Source organism: Scyliorhinus canicula, chromosome 2, assembly GCF_902713615.1.
Source record: "Scyliorhinus canicula chromosome 2, sScyCan1.1, whole genome shotgun sequence".
NCBI lineage: Eukaryota > Metazoa > Chordata > Chondrichthyes > Carcharhiniformes > Scyliorhinidae > Scyliorhinus > Scyliorhinus canicula.
In genome coordinates this window covers 96238000-96258998 of record NC_052147.1, presented here as the reverse complement: position 1 = coordinate 96258998, position 20999 = coordinate 96238000, and the positions used below count along the sequence as shown (strand labels likewise).

General features: G+C 50.7%; 1 protein-coding gene across 8 annotated transcripts in view; it reads right to left on the bottom strand.

The window, feature by feature from the left end:
* The window catches only part of rad51b (RAD51 paralog B), a 745951-nt gene that overhangs the window by 683774 nt on the left and 41178 nt on the right, over positions 1–20999 (bottom strand). For 4 of the 8 annotated variants that reach the window (XM_038783679.1, XM_038783690.1, XM_038783709.1 and 1 more), the window contains 2 exons: positions 3990–4083; positions 2594–2707 (listed from right to left, as the gene is read on the bottom strand). In XM_038783679.1, the coding sequence (XP_038639607.1) occupies positions 2594–2707; positions 3990–4073 (198 nt within the window). In that variant the 5' untranslated portion in view covers positions 4074–4083. Of the gene's footprint in view, positions 1–2593; positions 2708–3989; positions 4084–4675; positions 4743–4856; positions 5180–5207; positions 5278–20999 lie in introns of those variants that run through there. The other 4 variants (XM_038783699.1, XM_038783663.1, XM_038783673.1 and 1 more) reach the window with 4 other exon arrangements.

Below are 20999 nucleotides of genomic sequence, written 5' to 3'. Positions count from 1 at the left end.
TCCCCCTGGCACCCGGGTACTTGGCACTGCCAGGTCGGCACCATTAGTGAAGGTGTCCAAGGCATCGTACAGTCAGTGATGGCCATGGCTGAGGGTCTCGACCTTGATGTAGGGGGTGAGGGGGTGTGGAACCATCGGAATAGTGGGGACTTGTATGGAACATTAAACACCCTTATGCACAACCAGTAGGATGCCTGTCACTTTCTTCAACAATGCCTCAACGTGTGCGGGTGATGGGTGTGAGCAAGCACTCAGCAGACAGGCAGGGGTCAGACGATGGTATAAATCGAGGAGCACTGGCACTCAGCTCTACGGGTTATCATCATCCCCCTCCCCTTCCCTTGACAGTGACCTGGTGACTGGGCCGACACAGTCCCAGCACCCTGGAGCTACGTGATACAGACACTAGTAGCCCAAGGTAGCGATGACAGACCAGGCCATATCCTAAGTGAATTGTGCGAGTATGAGGGTCTCCTTGGCCCTCCAGGCTTGCCAGACCCTCATCGCTGCTGCCTGTCCTGCAGCCTCCAGCTAGGCCTCAGGTTCCTCTTTGGCCTCGGCCCCCCAGCCCCTCATCATCCTCGTCCTCCTCGGAGGTGGCTACATGTTCCTCATCACCAACCTCCAGCACGTCTCCCTGCTGCTGTGCGAAGTTGTGGAGGATACAGCAGACCACAACAGAGTGGGCGACCTCCGAATGGTGTACTGGAGTCACCAGTGGAGCGATCGAGGCATCGGAAGAGCATCATGAGCAGTCCGTTGCACCGCTCAATCACAGCCCGGGTGGCCACTTGAGCCTCGTTGTACCAGGTCTCCACTTTGGTCTCCAGCCTCCGTAATGACGTCATTAGCCAGGTCCTCAGAGGATACCCCTTATCGGATGGCCCAGTGAGCACAGGGCGCACGCATGGTATCTATGATTGCCTGGACCTGTGGCATCCCAGCAATGGTGGAGAATCCTGCTGCCCAGGCATCTTGTTGGGCTTGGTCCATGTTAAAGATGATGTAGCCTTCCACCCGGGCACACAGGGCATTCGTGACCTGTCGGATGAACCTGTGGGCTGTGGCCTGTGAGATGCTACATAGATTCCCACTCGAGCCCAGGAATGACCACGAGGCGTAAACGTTTAGGACTGCAGTTTACTTGACGGCCACCGGGAGTGGGTGCCTTCCCCCTCCACGTGCTGCCAAGTCCCCAAGGACATGGCACAGGTGTCGCACCGTCTCCTTATTGAGACGGAGCCTCCTGCGGCCCGCGCTGCCGTCATCTATTCAAATGACCATCGACGCCTGTACACCCTGGGCCGTCACAGAACTCCACCTCTGGGTGATGGGCTTGATGGGCGGCCGGGTGCTCAGGGTGTGAGCGGGGCCCAGCACATGGGCCGCTGCCTCGGGCATCTGCAGACGCTGCTGTTGCTATCATCATCTCCGGCATCTGTCCACATCTCGTAGCACCAGCACCACGAGAGCAACTTCTGCCTCCAACATCCCTGCCAGAGCATTCAATTTCTGGAAGGTATTGGGAGAGGGTGTTAGACTGACAAACAGCAGTGGCTCCCACCCTGGAGCCCTCTCGCTTGAGCGAGAGCATAACAAGGCGGGAGAATCACATCCGAAGTGTGGTTAGATAGCAGTGGGGGCCTCACAGACAGAGCCAGGGAGAAATTCCCAGCCAAACCCGCCTGAAATGGCACTTACGAAACTTTTCCATTAAATTGCACCCAATGTCTTAAAAGAATACCTATAACTTGAAAGGCTTTTTCGACACAAAGATCATAGAACAGGCCCTTCGGCCCTCGATGTTGTGCCGAACAATGATCACCCCACTTAAACCCACGTAACCCGTATACCCGTAACCCAACAATCCCCCCATTAACCTGACACTACGGGCAATTTAGCATGGCCAATCCACCTAACCCGCACATCTTTGGACTGTGGGAGGAAACCGGAGCACCCGGAGGAAACCCACGCACACACGGGGAGGACGTGCAGACTCCACACAGACAGTGACCCAGCCGGGAATCGAACCTGGGACCCTGGAGCTGTGAAGCATTGATGCTAACCGCCATGCTACCGTGAGGCCCCCAAATCAAGATCATTACTCATCTTTAGGTTGATGTTACACTTTTCAGTTCCTGTTAGAATTAGTGGTTGTGTCCAGGGACCAACACAGCAAGTGAGTCACTTATATAGCAAACTGAGTGTTCAGGCAGAAGTTGCAATAATGAGCAAGTTTATGCCCACAATTCTTATCTCAATCATACTGAAAAGAGACGGTGAAAGGAAAGTAGGGGACTATAGAGGGACAAAACTATATATTTTTTTAAAACAGCAGTGATCGCAGAGATGTGGGACAGTACAATGGATCAAATGGGCTGTATGGTTCTGTCGCACAGCACATATTGTCCAACAGTGCCTTTATGTATCGGATCAGAGAGCAATCTGTCTCATGTGAAGATTTCCATTCTCAAAAACTGAGGAAAAATGTGGTCAGCAGAGAAAAGGAGGGCAGAAGTGAGCAGAATCAAAGAACAAATTTCAAAATTAGAAGCCAATACCAAACAACAATGAATTAATAGACTTCACTTACGGTGACCATTTTAGGAGCACAAGCCCTGCTGACAGTTTTTGCTAGTTCGGAAACCTTCTGGATACTCTGACCCGTGAACCTCATCAGCTCCAGAGGAGAAAGGGATAGAAAGTCCTGTTAAAAATCAAAGACAGAATCAAAACCAAGTGATTAAAAAATTGTAAATGACAGGGTGGGTAAGAAAATTGGGACAGGGGAAACAATAAATTGTAAATACCAAATTGTGCCTTTAATAAAGCCACATTTCCAAAATAAATCCACTAAACACTGAACAAGAAGCTCAGAGAAAGCTAAAGGAGATGGTCAAAGAGGAAGGCCTAGAATCTGGACAGATGGTGCTCGCCTGATTGGTTTGAAATGAGGAAATATTCACATTTTTATCATCCTTTCACAACCTCAGAACACAAAGCATTTTATAGCCACATAGGTACTTTTTGAAGAGTAGACTACCAATGCACCCACTAAGCTGGCCGCACAGCAACCCAAAAGCCAGCTGTGCACAATTTTATCCCTTATCTCTTTAAATTACTCCATGTGTGTGGCAGCACAAAAAGATTTAAAGGGGTAGCACACTCGAAGACATTGGCTTGCAGTCAAAACTAAATTACAGAGAACATTGCCACTGTTATAATGTAGGAAACATGGCCGTACATACATGCACAGTGGAGGTTCCACACTAGGAAAGTGATAATGACTAAACATGTTGGTTGAGGGAATAAATATCCACCACAATACTGGGAAAAATGTTCCTGCTCATCTCCAAATAACTCTATAGGATCGTTTCTGTCCATCCGCGAGGGCAGATGCAGCCTTGGTTTAATGTATCATCCAGAAATGGCATCTCTGACAGTGCAGCAGCCGCACTCCTTGGAGGGTCAATCCAGGTTATGTGCTCAAGTCCCTGAAGACTTGATCCCATGACTGTCTGATTCAGAGGGAAGTGTGCTACCAACTGAGCCAAAACTGAAAGTTTGAGCGCAGGCCCATCCTGATAGAAGTCTGAGGAAGCATAGATAGCTATAATTCAAACTCAAGAGAAAAGATGGAATGTGGGGCTGAACAACAGAGACCAGAGAGGGAATTTATAAACTAGGACAAGGATTTTAAAATTGACTTGCAGTTCAGGGAGCCAATTGTCAAGGATTGGAGTCAAGAATGTCCTTTTGGATGTAAACTTTAACATTGTTCACTCATTCAACATTCTTTTTTCCAGTTCCAGCCATTTTGTTCAAGGAATTGTTGCCCTTAGGATATTTTTGTGGGAGTTGTCTCTATGATGCTACACCCAAAAGGGCATCAGTGTATGAGCCACAAATTAAGTTTTCTGCAGCATACAACAGTTTGCTATAAGCACTTTGTTGTTTACAGTACCACCCCAGTTCAGCCACTGTCTTACCTGACAGTTTACAATCTGGTATTTGCTAAGCCTCTCACACAGCTCTGACGGTAAGCCAGTCCTCTTCAGTTTTTTGTTCGCCATGTTTTGCAATCTAGTTTAGGAAAATGGAATTATATTGAACCAGATGCAAATGACTGCTATTACATCAGTGAATAATACTGTACAAATTGTACTGATCGCCTACAAATCTTACACATACATTCCTGCAGGAGTTATAACTAGGGGTCACTATTTCTAAATAAGGTGTCACCCATTTCATTTTATAAAATTTAGAGTACCCAATTCTTTTTTTCCAATTAAGGGACAATTTTAGCATGGCCAATCCACATACACTGCACATCTTTTTGGGTTGTGGGGGTGAGACCCACACAGACACAAGGAGAATGTGTGAACTGTCCACGGACAGTTACCCAGTGCCAGGATCAAACCTGGGTCCTAGGCACCATGAGGCAGCAGTGCCAACCACTGCACCACCATGCCACCCTTGGATAAATGGAGTCTTGATAAACAAGGCAGTGAAGCTACAATCAGATCAGCCATAATCTTACTGAATGGCAGTGGTGGTTTGAGAAGCCGAGTGGCTTACTCCTGCTCCTAACTCGTTTGTGCATAAAAGTCAGCAAACCAAATGCCTTGAGATATTTTCACCATTTTAAAGATGTTGTACAAGTTGTTGCATATACCAAAACACTGTTGCTGAAAGTAATCTGCAGCTCAGATCTGCTGCCTCAACACAGGTAAGGAGCAGGGAACAAATCCAGGTCTAATGTCCCAGTCTCTCCGAGTTTGCAGAAACACCACTCAACTCAGGTTAAACTCCTGATTTCAGTGCATCACTAATAAATTATGCCAAACCCTGAATACCTCTGAGATAACATACATTGAACATGCGGACAACATCAGAACTATTCATCTGGGGTAATGCACCATTTATTGCACTCGAAACACCGAGGGCAAAGGTGGGCAGAAAGCGAAATTGCGATTAAAATAAAAGCAAAATACTGCGGATGCTGGAAATCTGAAATAAATAAAAACAGAAAATGCTGGGAAAACTCAGCAGCAATGGCCACCTAGGAAGGATGGGAGAAAGAAATGAACCCTATATCGTTTAGCTTCCCATCTATGCCCCGGACCCAGTCACTGAGCTGATCTCCCTCGGCGGGCCTGCTATCCACGTCCCCGGTTCCCCACTTTTTCCCTCCTTGATTTACTCACGTGGGAATTATCCGGCTCCTGTGCCTGCTAATCTGCCCTGCTATTGGTCCCCGCCCTCAGTAGGTATCACCAATCGCTGTGTAGGATATCACGCGGGCGCGCGGAAATGTCTACAAGGTCGCTCTTCCATTGGTTCCCAGGCTCAGCTTCTTCGCCAATCGCCGAGCAGAAAGCGCAATGCGGCCGGTGACTGGTCTCGCAGCCGCAGCCAATCACGGTATAGGATGTCAAGAGGCTGGCTCCGGAGGGAAGAACTTCAACGGCTGCGCCAAAAGTAAGCATTACTACGCACGCGCACTGCCCAGACAGTGCAGTTACCAAGGAAACAGCGGCGTCTTTATTTGGTTCCTCCAACTCTCTTTACGGTAACAGAGCCTAGCTTTTCATCTCTCTGCATCCCCACCTTTCTCTTTAAAGACCCTCTTTAAAACCTATCACTTTGACCTAATTTTGGCTAATATTACAATTGGCAGTTCCAGTTCCCACAAGCATCCTCCACTCAGATCTTCACGCTTTACATTTCCTACTAGAGGAACAAATCCTCCCAGCTGTCCCCAATTCTGTGATTGTACTCCCTGATTCCTAATACTGTAGGTAAATAGTCATGGTGTGTTTCTGCTGCTGGGTAAAATGAGGATTTGGAGGGAATGGGAAACAAAGGTTTTTTTTTAAATTTCCAATTAAGGGGCAATATCCTATCCCCCCCCCCCCCCCCCCCCTCCCCGTACATTGTACTGAGGGAAGAGTACCCTGTTTCTCCAACACAAAATTAGTGTTTGTACCCTTTGGCCTTCTATATATTTTTTACTGTTTTAATAAAAAGATATGGCCAATCCACCTACCCTGCACATCTTTGGGTTGTGGGGATGAGACCCACGCAGGCAGGAGGAGAGTGTGCAAACTCCACACAGACAGTAACCCAGGACCGTGATCGAACCCGGATCCTCAGTGCTGGGAGACAACAGTGCTAACCACTGTCACCTGGCTGCCCTGAGGACCGAGGTTCTTCCATTGAGGTTTCTAGAATATTTCACCAGAAGTGGATATTCACAGAAATTAGACATCAGTTAAAATGGAAAATAAGCAAAATACTGTTGGTGCCAGAATCTGAAAAAAAGAACAGAGGAGCTGGAAAACTCAACAGGTCTACCAACATTTATTAGGAGAGAAACAGTGTTGGATCTCCGGTGACGACGGGCGGGAGGCAACCGCGGGTTGGAGGGCTCCAGTTCGGGAACGGCATTGTCGGGGATTGACGCCCGGTCCTAGGGGCAGCGAAGGCGGTGAAGGCCAGAAGAAAGCACAGGGAAGGGATATGTCAAGGTGCAGTAAGAAAACGGCTGTGAAAACAGCTGAAAGTTCGTCGGGGAGTAGAAAGGTCACCGCGGGGTCACCAAGGAAAATGGAGGCTGGAGCACCAGAGGAGGCCGCATTGCTTACGGCTGAAGAAATAACTACGGTAATGGCTGCGGAATTCGAAAGGCAGTTTACAAAATACATGGAGACAATGAGGAAGGAGATGAGGGAGGTTTTGAGTGTGCTGGTGGAGGAGGCGATTTCCCCGGTGATGATGGCGTTGGCGAGCGCAGTGGCGGAGGTGCGGGAGCAAGGGGAGGCGCTGAAGGAAGTGGAGGAGACATTATTGCAGCATGGTGATCAACGTATGTCGATGGGGAAGGAGATGCGCAAGGTGATGGAAATTAATAAGGATCTGCGAGGAAAAATGGAAGACCTGGAAAACAGATCCAGATGACAGAATTTGAGGATTGTGGGGCTGCCCGAAGGAGTTGAAGGGCCAAGGCCGACTGAGTATTTTGCTGCGATGCTAGCGAAACTATTGGGGGAGGGGGAGGATCCCTCCCGGTATGAACTGGATCGGACTCATCGGTCGTGGAGGCCTGTACCAAAGGCGAGTGAGCCACCAACGGTAGTGACTCTGTGCTTCCGTAGGTACAGTGTGAAGGAGAAGGTCCTGTGCTGGGCCAAGCAGAAGCGGGTGGTGCAGTGGGCTGGAGCTGGGATACGCGTGTGCCAGGACTTTACGGTGGAGCTGGCGAGGAGGCGAGCTGCCTTCAACTGGGCGAAGAGGGCACTGTACATTAGCAAGGTGGTCTAGCCGGGGTGGAAAGTTGGGGGGAAGGAACCGAGGTTGGGGGGGAGGAGTTTTACAAGAGGCAGTGGACGGGAGGAGTTGGGGAGGGGGGTTTACAACTCTTGGGTATCATGTATGGCACTCTTTCAGAGGTTGGACGACGTTGGGGGGGGGGGGGGGGGGGGGGGCTCTATGGTGACCATGGGCGGTCTCGGACTCCTTTTCTCTTTTTCTCCTTTGTTTTTTGTTTCCACCGTGGGAGGGTTTGTTTTATTGGATGCATATCTTGACAGGTGGGCCATTGTTTGGGGTGGTGGGAGGATGGGATCGTTGTTATTGTCAAGGGGATTGATTTTGTATTTGTTACCGTTTACTGTCTGTGGGTGGGGTGTAAATTTTGAAGGAAAATGTGAAAATGGAGAATAAAACCATTTTTTTTTTTTAAAAAGGAGAGAAACAGCGTTAACATTTCGAGTCCTAGGACTCTTCGGCAGAACTGAAGGCAGCGGGGAGGGGGGGTGCAAAAGAATATATTAGAACTGCAGAAACTGCAACAAAAAGTAATAACTTTTTTTTTATAAATTTAAATTACCCAATCATTTTTTCCAATTAAGGGGCAATTTAGCGTGGCCAATCCACCTACTCTGCACATTTTTGGGTTGTGGGGGCGAAACCCACGCAGACACAGGGAGAATGTGCAAACTCCACACGGACAGTGACCCAGAGCCGCGATCGAACCTGGGACCTCTAACCACTAGGCCACCGTGCTGCCCTCAAAAAGTAATAACTTGAACAAAAGACAGATGGCCTGGTGAAGAATCATAGAATTCCTGCAGTGCAGAAGGAGGCTATTTAGCCCATCCAGTCTGCACAGACCCTCTGAAAGAAAACATCATCCAGGCCCACTCCATGCCCTATCCCCATAACCCCACCTAACATGTACATCCCTGGACACTAAGAGGCAATTTTATTATGGTTAATCCACCTAATTTACACATCTTTGGATTATGGGAGGAAACTGGAGTACCCAAGGAAATCCACGCAGACATGTGGAAAATGTGCAAACTCCACACAGTCACCCAAGGCCAGAATTGAACCTGGGGCCCTGGCATTGTGAGACAGCACTGTGCTACCATGCCACCCCGGGGGTTGGATTGAGGCAATACATGGATGGGAGGATTGGCCTATGGCTATGAGAACAAGGTGTTGCGTTAAAATGGCATGCAACAGGAAGATTGAGGTCATGCTTGTAACTATCCAGTCTGCAGTCAGTCTCTCAGTGTAGAGAAGACGGCTTTGGGAGCTGTGAATGCGACAGACCAAATTGACAAAGTGTAAATGAAACGCTGCTTAACATGAAGGAATATTTGGGGCCTTGAACGGTGAGGAGGGAGGAGGTAAACCGACAGGTGTTGCACCTGATGCGATTGCAAGGGAAGGTCCCATGGAAAGGGGATGGGAAGTTGGGTGTGATGGGTGAGTGGATCAGTGTGTCACGGATGGAACAGTTTCTACAGAATGCTGACAGGGAGTGCGGGGGGTGGGGGGTAAGGGGAAGATGTGTTTCATGGTCGCATCATTCCGGAGGTGGCAGAACTAGCAGAGAATGATCCTCTGAAGGCGGAGGGTAATGGGGTCCGCCCTTGGCCTGCTGCAATACTCCAGTGAAGCCCAACGCAAGCTGGAGGAGCAGCATCTCATCTTCCAGTTGGGCACGTTGCAGCCCTCAGGACTCAACGTGGAGTTCGGCAACTTTAGATTTTGACCTTTCTCCTCCATCTTAAACCCCCATTTTTAAAATATCCCATACATGCATTGCCTGAATGCAAACAACACCCCCCGCCCTGCTTATATCAGTCTTTTATTCTTAAAAGTTCTATTTTTTATTGCAATTTCTATAGTTATAACAGATTTCCCTCCCTTCAGCTCTGAGGAAGTATCTTAAGGACCAGAAATGTTAACTCTGTTTCTCACCTAATAGATTTGGCAGACCTGCCAAGTTTTCCCAGCGTTGTCTGTATCAATTAAAATGGGATAGGATAGAAATATAAAATGATCTGGAGTGAATGAGGTGTAGCACAGAGCAGCAGCCTCCTCCTGTGCTACATTTTATGAAAACTCAAATGTTACTTCACCCAAAGTGGTTAAGAAATGTTTATGCTGAACTTAGCTTTGGAGACCGTTGCCCTGTGAAAAGTGCAATGGTGGATGAGTATTAACTGACAATTTTATTGGAGGCTAACTCACTGGCAGCCATTCAGCTTTTGAAACAATGGTTTGCACTTTGGTAGTCAACTGCTGTTCAGCAAGACTGGAATGCCTCTTCCAGGATCCAAGCCTGAGCAAAATTTATGGGACCCAGGGTTGCCCAAACATCATCTCCCACCTCACAACCTCCCTGGTTGAGTCCAACAAAAGAATGCAAAGCCCACGTTTGGCACTGGCTTGTTTGTAGGAGTTGCTGGAAAGATGTGAGTTAGACTCTACCCTAGCCCTCATCCCCCCTGAGGTTTCCACAAGGCAGTGGGGCCATTTTCCCAGAACTGGGAACTTGATTCATGTCTGCCAAGGTGTGTCCAAATGCCAATGGGCCTGCATGCTTGATGTTTGGGGGCCAAGCTCTGGAACCTGGGATCCAGGCCAGAATTCTCCAGCAGTTGTGATTCCCTGTTCCCGCTGGCAGCGCACCCCGTCTGCAGGTTTCTTGGTGGTGTAGAGTGGCTTCAATGGGAAATCCTATTGACAAGCAATGGGAGCATCCAGCCCCTAGTTTCTGTGTGTTGCTATCAGGAACCACAGCAGAGTATTTGCTTATGAAGGGGTTGTATAATGACAGGAAGAAACTTACGCATTTGACCTTCCTTTCCACATCACTGCTAGCGTGCAATGTCAGCTGAATTTGAGAAATATACTAATTCCCTTCACCCACATACTAGATGCATCATGTCGATCTATTGGACACACATACTATTGCTGCGATATTTTTGTACTCGAGGGGGGCTGTGTATATACTAGATTAATATTATTATTGGGACTATATTACAAGGGATTATTTAGTGTCCTATTAGTGCAATATTTACTCATCTAGCAATATTTTAAGGCAACTGAGTTTTGCTGTCCACATACTCTGTGGCAAATGAATGTTTGCTGACATTCCAGTGTTGCAGGGTAGCTGTGCATTTATTATTTTACCATTAATATAAAACAGTGTTACTGTTCTATTACTGAATGGTAAACTAGTAGATTACTGATCTTTTACTGTAGGGTGAATGCTAAAATACATAATTGACTAAAAAGTGCTTTGAGATGGCCTAAAATTATTAAAAACATGAAGTGTAATTCTTTCTTCACTATTTCTGCAGATATTGCAATACCAAATGTTTTTAGATCCATTATTACTGCCTGGTGAATGAGTATTTGCTAACTGCATTTTTAATTTCCTTTCTTAATTTGAATCCCAGTTAATTTTGTCAAATGTTCCCAACTTTTATGGATGCATTTTTACATCAGATTTTTCAGCATCTCCCCTTTTGATAGATGAGCCTATTTTCCCAACATCTCTTCATATCTCTCGATACTCACTTTCTGCAGAAATAGGTCCAAATGCCTATTGAATTACCTTATATATTAATTTTGGTGACTATCCACAAGCTCATTACTCATCAAAGGAAACAATTGTCTGCATTATCCAGGGGAAACCAAGCCCAGCACCCTTAACCATACCTCAAATAACTGATACCCAAAACTATGAGGAAGTGTAGATCAGACCCCTTCCAGCCTCCCCGGACAGGCGCCGGAATGTGGCGACTAGGGACTTTTCACAGTAACTTAATTGAAGCCTACTCGTGACAATAAGCAATTTTCATTTCATTTCATTTTTTCATTTTCATTTCATTTCATTTTTTCTGGAGTACTAAATTCAGTCTAGATCAGATCTTTTCTGGAGGACTGCATTCAGTCTAGACCAGATCACCTCTGGAGTAGTATGTTCAGTTTTAGGCACTGCACATTAGAAGACAGAATGGTCTTGGAGAAGGTGCAGCAAAGCGTTACAGGATAAATTATGAGGGAACATTGTATAAACCTGGCCTGTATTCCCTTGAGTATAGAAGATTGAGGAGTGAACGAATCAAGGTACTTAAAATGCTTCAGTGTAGATACAGTGAATCTATTTTGTCTGCTGGAACAATCAAGAACAAGATAATAATCTTTATAAGAGAGCTCGATCATTCAGGAGCAAAGTTAGAAACCATTTTGGAATGCAATCTCCTAAAAGGCTGTGTATTCGTGGACAATTGGCACTTTCAAAACTGAGATTTTCCTTAGGTAAAGGCATCAAGAGTTATGGAGCAAAAGCAGGTGAACATAAGTTTTTAAAAATTATATATTTTTTTAATTTCCAATTAAGATGCAATTTAACATGGCCAATTCACCTACCCTGCACATCTTTGGGTTGTGGGGTGAGATCCACACAGACATGGGGAGAATGTGAAAACTCACACAGTGACCCAGGGCCAGGATCGAACCCGGGGCCTCAGCACCATGAGGCAGTATTGCTAACCACTGCACCACTGTGCCGCCCAGCAGGTAAACATAAGTGAGGTACATATCTATTTTAATGATAGAGCAGGCTCAATGAGGTGAATGGCTGCCCCTTGTTTCAACAAATGGAGACTAAAAAGAGGACCTTTTTTTGAATTGTATGAGCATTACAAGCACTACTGCAGCTAGCAGTGCAGCAAGGTGACATAAATGTAACACCTCAACAGACCATTGGGTCCAAAAACTGTGTGTAACAATCCCATAGATACTATCATGAATGTTGAAATTTACAGGCCGGTTATGTTTTGATGTCTGAGGGCAGCATGGTGACGCAGTGGTTAGCACTGCTGCCTCACCGCGCTGAGGTCCCAGGTTCGATCACAGCCCTGGGTCACTGTCCGTGTGGAGTTTGCACATTCTCCCCGTGTTTGCGTGGGTTTTGCCCCCACAACCAAAAAGATGAGCAGGGTAGGTGGATTGGCCACACTACATTGCTCCTTAATTGGAAAAAGAAATCAATTGGGTACTCTAAATTTAAAAAGAAAATGTTTCGATGTCCGTTGATAGGAGGGTTGGGGGGGAGGGGGAGAGTCCCCCTGTCAGGTTAGTCACGTAGAACGCGAGGGGTTTGGGGAGGGGGGCGGTGAGGAGGTTGAGGGTGTTTGGGCATCTAAAAAAGTTTAAAGATCGATGTGGTTATGCTACAGAAGACACATCTGAGGGTCAGGTGAGGCTCAAGAAGGGCTGGGTAAGCCAAGAATTTCACTTGAGGTAGCGGGGGGTAGCGACTTTGGTCAGTAAGAGGGTGAGGTTCCAGGTGGAGAAGCTGGTGGTGGATCGGGGTAGACATGTGATAGTAACAGGGGTGTTGGAGAGGAGATTGGTGGCATTGGCAAGTGTGTACGGCCCCAACTAGGATGATGCAGGGCTTGTGAGGAAGGTGTTTGGGGCCATTCTGGACTTGGATTCGCACAGCTAATAGTGGAAGGGGACTGGAATTTGGTGCAAGAGCCAAGGCTGGATAGGTCACAGCTGTGCTCGCTTGCCCAGTCGGAGGGGGAAGACGCTGACTGAGTTTATGAGGGATATGGGAGGGGTGAACCTATGGAGGTTCCTGCACCCGAGGAAGCGAGAGTATTTGTTTTTCTCTTTAGTTCACAAGGTTTATTCGAGGATAGACTTTTTTGTAGCAGGGAAGGCGCTCTTGGCTGGGGTTAAGGAATCAGCGTATTTGGCAATCGCAATTTCGGATCACACCACCTTGGGTGGATATGGTCTTGGAGAAGGGGACAGTGCAGAGACCAGGACAGAGAATGAACGTGGGGTTGCTGGGGGACCAAAGTTTTGTGAGGAGATTGGGAGGGTGATTGAGGAGTACGAGGGTTTTAATTGCACGCGGGACGTATCGCAGGCGGTGGTATGGGAGGCCCTGAAGGCAGTGGTGAGGGGGGGGAGGTGATATAGTTTAAGACCAAGTTAGATAAAGAGGAGAGGGAAGAGCGTCAAAGGTTGATTGATGAGATGATGGAGGTGGACAGGAGGTACACGGGGATGCAGATACAGCACCTTTGGACAGACTAGCTACAGGCTAGCTTTGATCGGTTGTCCATGGGGAAATTGGTGCGCCAACTGAGGTGAGTGATTTATGAGTATGGAGAGAAGGCAACCTCAGAGGGAGGCGGTGGAAATTGTCCAGGTGCGGGTTAGGACGGGCAAATTGGTGGTGGCCCCAGACCAGATAATAAGGTGTTTTTAAGTTCTATGAAAATTTGTGTAGGTCGGAGCCTCCGGGGGAGGATCAGTTAATGCGGGAGTTCCTGGACGGATTGGAGTAGCCGAGGTTAGTGGAGGAAGATAGGACCACACTGGAGAGGTTGGTAGGTGAACAGGAAGTAAAGGAGGTAATTGGGAGGATGCAATCGGGGAAGATGGCACGGCCAGATGGGTTCCCAGTGGAGTATTATAAGAAATTTAAGGATAAATTGGTGCCGGTGATGGTGGGAATGTTTAAGGAGGCAATAGGGAAGGGGGTGCTAGCACAAACATTGGGGCAGGCCTCAATCTCCTAGTTGTTAAACAATGATAAGGACCCAACAGAGTGTGGGTCGTACAGGATTATATCGCTACTGAATGTGGATGCTGAAAGATATTGGCAAAGGTACTGACAGCTAGGTTGGAGGGGTGCCCCCTGAAGGTGATAGGGGAGGACCAAACAGGGTTCGTGAAAGGAAGGCAGCTATTCTCAATTATTAGGAGGTTATTAAATGTAATCATGACACCGGCTGAGGGAAAGGTGAAAGAGGTGGTGGTTACGCTGGACGTGGAAAAGGCATTTGAGTAGAATGGGGGTATTTGCGCTTCTTGAGAGGTTTGGGGTCAGGCCAAGATTCAAGGAGAGGGTACGGCTATTATATAAGGAAACAAGGGTAAGTGTCCGCACAAACAATATGAGTTTGGGATACTTTGTTCTGCATCGGGGGACCAGGCAGGGGTGTCCTATGTCCCCTCTGTTATTTGCATTAGCGACTGAGCCTTTGGTCATCGCTCTAAGGAGCTCGGGATTGTGGAAGGGAGTAGAACAGGGATGGGTGGAACATCGGGACACGATTCTCCGAAATGGAGACAGAGTGTTCCCGCCGTCACGTTTCACGACGGCGCGAAACGGGTGCGGGGACTACCAACTCTTGCCCCCACAGGGGGCCAGCACAGCGCTGGAGCGGTTCATGCCGCTCCAGCCTCCCTTCTTGTCACCGCGCCAACCCACGCATGCGCGGGGGACTTCTTCAGCGCGCCGGCCTGAATCGGAGGGCCGCCCCAGTGAAGGAGCGCTTTTCCCCGCCCCACAGGCCACCCCCCGACCCTTCGCGGAGACTTCCCGCCGGCAGCGACCAGGTGTGAACGGCACCGATGAGACTCTGCCGTTTCCGCTCAGCCCACGCGGGCCAGAGAATCGGCGGCCCGCGACCGGCGCCACACGGCGGAGATTCTCCGAACCTCGGATGATTTATTATATATCAGAGGGACTTCTGGTTGCGGCTATGCAGAGCTAAGTCGCACGTTCGGCAGCTCCCGCTTGGAACGGACTTTTGGGCTCTTTTCAGGGCCCCCAACGGCATTTTTTCGACATTTCCCGGTGTGGGAAGGGGACTGCAGCATTCCCCCGACAGTGTATGGCTTGGACCAGGAGCGGGGCAACTAAAAAAGTGGTGGTGAAGCCAAAGAAAGTGCGAGGGAAGAAAAGCAAGAGGGCGGCGGGCGGAGACCAGGCAGCGTGGATGCAGTAGGCGCAGGTGCAGCAGGAGGTTATTCGGCGCTGCTTCAGGGAGCTCAAAGCGAATCTGCTGGAGCCAATGAAGGCTTCTATTGATAAGCTGCTGGAGACCCAGGCATCCCAGGGGGTGGCGATCCGTGAGGTCCGGCAAAAGATCTCAGATAACGAGGACGAGATCTTGGGCCTACCGGTAAAGGTGGAGGCGCACGAGGCGCTCCACAAGAAATGGCAGGAACGGTTCGAGGAGATGGAGAATCGGTCGAGGCGTAAGAATTTGCGGATCCTGGGCCTCCCGGAGTGGCTGGAAGGGTCGGACGTGGGGGCCGATGTGGTCACCATGTTAAACTCGCTGATGGGAGTGATGAGCCCATCAATTCACAAGACACGTGATTGAAAGTAAACCGTGGTTTTAATAGTCTTACAACTGAGCCTGCCTGCGATGAGATGAACTGAGAGCAAGCTTACGACTGCAGTGCATTATACTTCTGGTTAGTGGGAGGAGCCATGGGCGGAGCCATGGGTGGAGCCACGGGTGGAGCCCAGTACAAACTCCTCATCTCCCCCTACTGGCAGAGCCGCGCAACGGCTCGTATACAGAGCCCACAAGGACACAATACACGTAAGGCAACAGTGTGAATTAACGAGGTATATAATTCACCACAGGGAGCGGGATCCTTCCAGGGGCCCCTGGAGCTGGAAGGGGCCCATAGAGTGCTGGGGAGGAGGCCCAAGGCAAACGAGCCGCCGAGGACACAATACACGTAAGGCAATACAGTATGAATTAACGAGGTATATAATTCACCACATTCACCCCCGTAAGAAAATCAAGTCCAGCGGGGATGATGGGTCTACAAATTGAGCCGGTCCAGTGACCGAGTCGTCCTTTGGGATCGGCAGAGCACCAGGGTCGCAGCCTCTTCGGGTGGCTGGGTGGGGGCAGTCGGCGAGGATACGATGGTGGTCTCCGGGTGTGATTCGGTCCGAGCTTCATACCCGACTGGTGCGACGGGCGATGGGGAGCGCAGGAAACCTATAGGCGCGGGGGTGTGGAGCATGGGCAGTTACCCAATAGGTGCGGGGGCGCAGGGCGCGGATGGTTGGGTGGGGTGTAGCGTGGGGGGTACCTCAGCGGTAGTGGTGGTGGAGTTGGATCCTGCAGGTGCCAGGTCCCGGAGGGAAACAGTGTCCTGACAGCCGTCAGGGTATTTGTTGAAAGCGTATTGGGGGTTCGAGTGGAGTAGGAGCACTCTTTTTATGCGTAGATCAGTTTTGTGTGCCCGGACGTGCTTCCGGAGGAGAACCGGGCCCGGTGTCTTCAACCAAGCTGGGAGCGAAACCCCCGTGGTAGTGCCCCTAGAAGAAACAAATAGCCGTTCGTGAGGGGTTTGGTTGGTGGCTGTGCATAGGAGGGACCTAATAGCATGGAGCGCGTCGGGGAGGACCTCCTGCCAATGGGAGGTCGGGAGATTCCTGGACCGGAGGGTCAGTAGGACGGTCTTCCAGACCGTCGCGTTCTCCCTCTCCACCTGCCCATTCCCACTGGGGTTGTAGCTGGTAGTCCTGCTCGAGGCGATGCCCTTGTCGAGCAGGTACTGACGCAGCTCGTCGCTCATAAAGGATGAACCCCTGTCGCTGTGTACGTAACTGGGGAAACCGAACAGGGTGAAGATACTGTGCAGGGCTCTGATGAGGTCATAGCGGGGCACGGAATGGCAAACGGGAAGCGGGAGAACTCATCGATGACGTTCAAAAAGTACACATTTCGATTGGTCGAGGGGAGTGGCCCTTTGAAATCGATGCTCAGGTGTTCAAAGGGCCGAGAAGCCTTTACAAGGTGGGCCTTGTCTGGTCTATAGAAGTGGTTTGCACTCCATGCAGATTGGGCAATCCCTGGTGATGGCTTTTACCTCCTCGGTGGAGAAAGGCAGATTTCGGGCTTTGATGTAGTGGGCGAGCCGGGTGACCCCCGGGTGGCAGAGGTCATTGTGGATAGCTTTCAGGCGGCCGTCTTGTGCGCTGGCGCACGTGCCGCGGGACAGGGCACCTGGGGGCTCATTGAGCTTCCCCGGTCGATACATAATATCGTACTTGTAGGTGGAGAGTTCGATCCTCCACCGCAGGATTTTATCATTTTTAATTTTGCCCCTTTGCGAGTTGTCAAACATGAAGGCAACCGATCTTTGGTCGGTGATGAGGGTGAACCTCCTACCTGCGAGGTAGTGCCTCCAGTGTCGTATAGCTTCCACGATGGCTTGTGCTTCCTTTTCGACTGAGGAGTGTCGAAGTTCCGAAGCGGAGAGGGTTCGGGAGAAAAAGGCGACTGGTCTCCCTGCCTGATTCAGAGTGGCTATGAGAGCGACCGCTGAGGCGTCGCTCTCCACCTGGAAGGGGACGGCTTTGGCGATGTCCTCCTTAATGCAGTTGAAGGCCTGGCGGGCCTCAGCTGACAGAGGAAAGAGTGTGACCTTAAACAGTGGGCTGGCTTTGTCCGCATACTGAGGGACCCACTGGGCATAATACGAGAAGAATCCCAGGCACCTCTTGAGGGCCCTGGGACAATGAGGGAGAAGGAGTTGTAATTCGGTCCGGGTCGGGGCCCAGGACTCCATTTTCCACGACATAGTCGAGGATGGCTAGCCTGGTCGTGCGGAAAATGCATTTCTCCATGTTATACGTGAGGTAAAGTTTCTGGGCAGTTTGGACAAATCGATGGAGGTTGGCATCGTGGTCCTGCTGATCATGGCCGCAGATGGTGACGTTATCCAAGTACAGAAACGTGGCCCGCCGCCCGTACTGGTCCACCGTTCGGTCCATTGCTCATTGGAACACCGAGACCCCATTCGTGATACCAAAGGGAACCCGGAGGAAATGGGAGAGGCGACCATCTGCCTCGAATGCCGTGTAGTGGCGGTCCTCCGGGTGGATTGGGAGCTGGTGGTATGCAGACTTCAGATCCACCGTGGAGAAGATGCGGTACTGGGTGATCTGATTCACCATGTCTGCAATCCTGGGAAGTGGGTACGCATCGAGTAGCATGAACCGATTAATGGTTTGGCTATAGTCCACTACCATTCGGAATTTTTCCCCGGTCTTGACACCTGAGCTCTCCAGGGGCTGTTACTGGCCTCTATGACCCCCTCACGTAGGAGCCTCTGGACCTCGGTTCTGATAAACACCCTGTCCTGCAGGCTGTATCGCCTGCTGCGAGTGGCTACAGGTTTGCAGTCCGGAATGAGGTTAGCAAAGAGTGGAGGGGGGTCGATTTTTAGCGTCGCTAGACTGCAGATAGTGAGTGGAGGTAGGGGTCCGCCAAAGCTGTGTGACGCTTTTGAGGTTACACTGGAAGTCGAGTCCCAGTAAGAGTGGGGCGCAGAGTTCGGGGAGTACGTACAGCTGGAAGTTCGGGTAGCTGGCACCCTGAATCGTTAGGGTCGCGACGGTGCACCCTTGGAGCACCGATAACGGGGAGGTCCGAGTGGGGATGGTCTGGGAGGCGATGAAGGCAGTGGTTAGGGGAGAGCTGATCTCCATTAGGGCCCACAAGGAGAGGAGAGAACAGAGGGAGAGGGAAGAGGCTGGTGGGGGAGATGGTGAGGGTAGACAAGAGGTACGCGGAGGTGCCAAGGAGGGACTGTTGAGGGAGAGGCGTAGCCTCCAGGCCAAATTCAACCTGTTGACCACCAGGAAGGCGGAGGCGCAGTGGAGGAAGGCCCAGCGGGCAATTTACGAATATGGGGAAGCCGGATGCTGGCGCATCAGCTTCGGAAGCGGGACGCAGCTAGGGAGATTGGGGGAGTTAAGGATAGGAAAGGTAGTGTGGTGCGGAGTGGCTTTGGCATCACTGGGGTCTTCAGGGACTTTTATGAGGAACTGGATCGGTCCAAGCCCCCACTGAAGGAAGGAGGGATGGGCCGCTTTCTGGATCAACTGAGGTTCCTGAAGGTGGAGGAGGGACTGGTGGTGGGATTAGGGGCCCCAATTGGGCTGGAGGAGCTGGCCAAAGGGATAGGTAGCATGCAGGAGGGGAAGGCACCAGGGCTGGATGGTTTCCCGGTCGAATTTTATAAAAAATATGTGGACCTGTTGGGCCCGCTGCTGGTTAGGACCTTTAATGAGGCAAGGGAGGGGGGTGCTTTGCCCCCGATGATGTCCCGGGCACTGATCTCCTTGATCCAGAAGCGGGACAAGGATCCCCTGCAGTGTGGGTCTTACAGGCCGATTCCGTTGTTAAATGTAGATGCTAAGGTGCTGGCGAAAGTCTTAGCCACGAGAATTGAGGATTGTGTGCCGCAGGTCATCCACGAAGACCAGACGGGGTTCGTGAAGGGGAGGCAGTTGAACGCGAATGTGCGGAGGTTCCTGAATGTTATTATGATGCCGGTGAGGGAGGGGGAGGGGGAGAAGGCCTTTGATAGGGTAGAGAGGGGGTACTTGTGGGAGGTGCTGAACAGGTTCGGGTTTGGGGAGGGGTTCGTCAGGTGGGTTAGGCTGTTATACAAGGTCCCGATGGCGAGTGTGGCCACGAACAAGAGGAGGTCTGAGTATTTTCAGTTGCATCAAGGGACGAGGCAGGGGTGTCTCTTGTCCCCCCTGCTCTTTGCACTGGCGATTGAACCCCTGGCTATGGCACTGAGGGAGTCGAGGAACTGGAGGGGGCTGGTGCGGGGTGTGGAGGAGCACAGGGTGTTGTTCTATGCGGACGAATTGCTGTTATATGTGGCGGGCCCGGTGGGGGGATGCCGGAGGTAATGAGGATCCTCAGGGAGTTCGAGGATTTCTCAGGGTACAAGCTCAACATGGGGAAGAGCGAGTTGTTCGTGGTTCATCCAGGGGACCAGGAGAGGGGGATTGGTGAGCTCCCACTAAAAAGGGTGTAGAGGAGCTTCAGGTATTTGGGGGTCCAGGTGGCCAGGAGCTGGGGTGCCCTGCATAGACTTAATTTCACGAGGCTGGTGGAGCAAATGGAGGAGGAGTTTAAGAGGTGGGACGCATTGCCTCTGTCCCTGGCGGGTAGGGTGCAGTCAGTCAAGATGATGGTGATCCCAAGGTTTTTGTTCCTGTTTCAGTGCCTCCCCATTCTTATCCCGAAGGCCTTCTTTAGGCGGGTCAACAGGAGCATAACGGGGTTTGTGTGGGCGCGAGGGACTCCGAGCGTGAGAAGGGTGTTCCTGGAGTGGAGTAGGGATGGGGGGGGCTGGCGCTGCCCAACTCTGTGGGTACTACTGGGCCGCTAATGCGGCGATGGTGCGCAAGTGGGTGATGGAGGGGGAGGGGGCGGCATGGAAGAGGCTGGAGACGGCGTCTTGTGAGGGTACGAGTCTGGAGGCGCTGGCAATGGCACCGCTGCCGCTCCCTCCAACGAGGTATACCACGAGCCCGGTGGTTGCAGCTACCCTCAAAATTTGGGGGCAATGGAAGCGGCGCAGGGGGGAGGTGGGGGCCTCGGTGTGGACCCCAATACGGGGGAACCACCGGTTTATCCCGGGGAGAATAGATGGAGGGTTTTCGGGGTGGCACAGGGCAGGGATAAGAAGGTTGGGGGACCTGTTTGTGGATGGGAAGTTCGCGAGCCTGGGTGAGCGGGAGGAGAAGTACGGGCTCCCCCCCGGGAAACACCTTTAGGTATCTACAGGTAAGGGCGTTTGCTAGGCGGCAAGTGGTGGGATTCCCACTGCTGCCGCCAAGCATGGTACAGGATAGGGTGCTCTCGGGGGTGTGGGTTGGAGAGGGGAAGATTTCGGCAACATACCAGGGATGCAGGATGAGGATGTCGCCTCTGTGGAGGAGCTGAAAGGTAAGTGGGAGGAGGAGTTGGGGGATGAGATCGAGGAGGGGACGTGGGCAGATGCCCTGGGGAGAGTAAACTCTTCCTCCTCGTGCGCGAGGC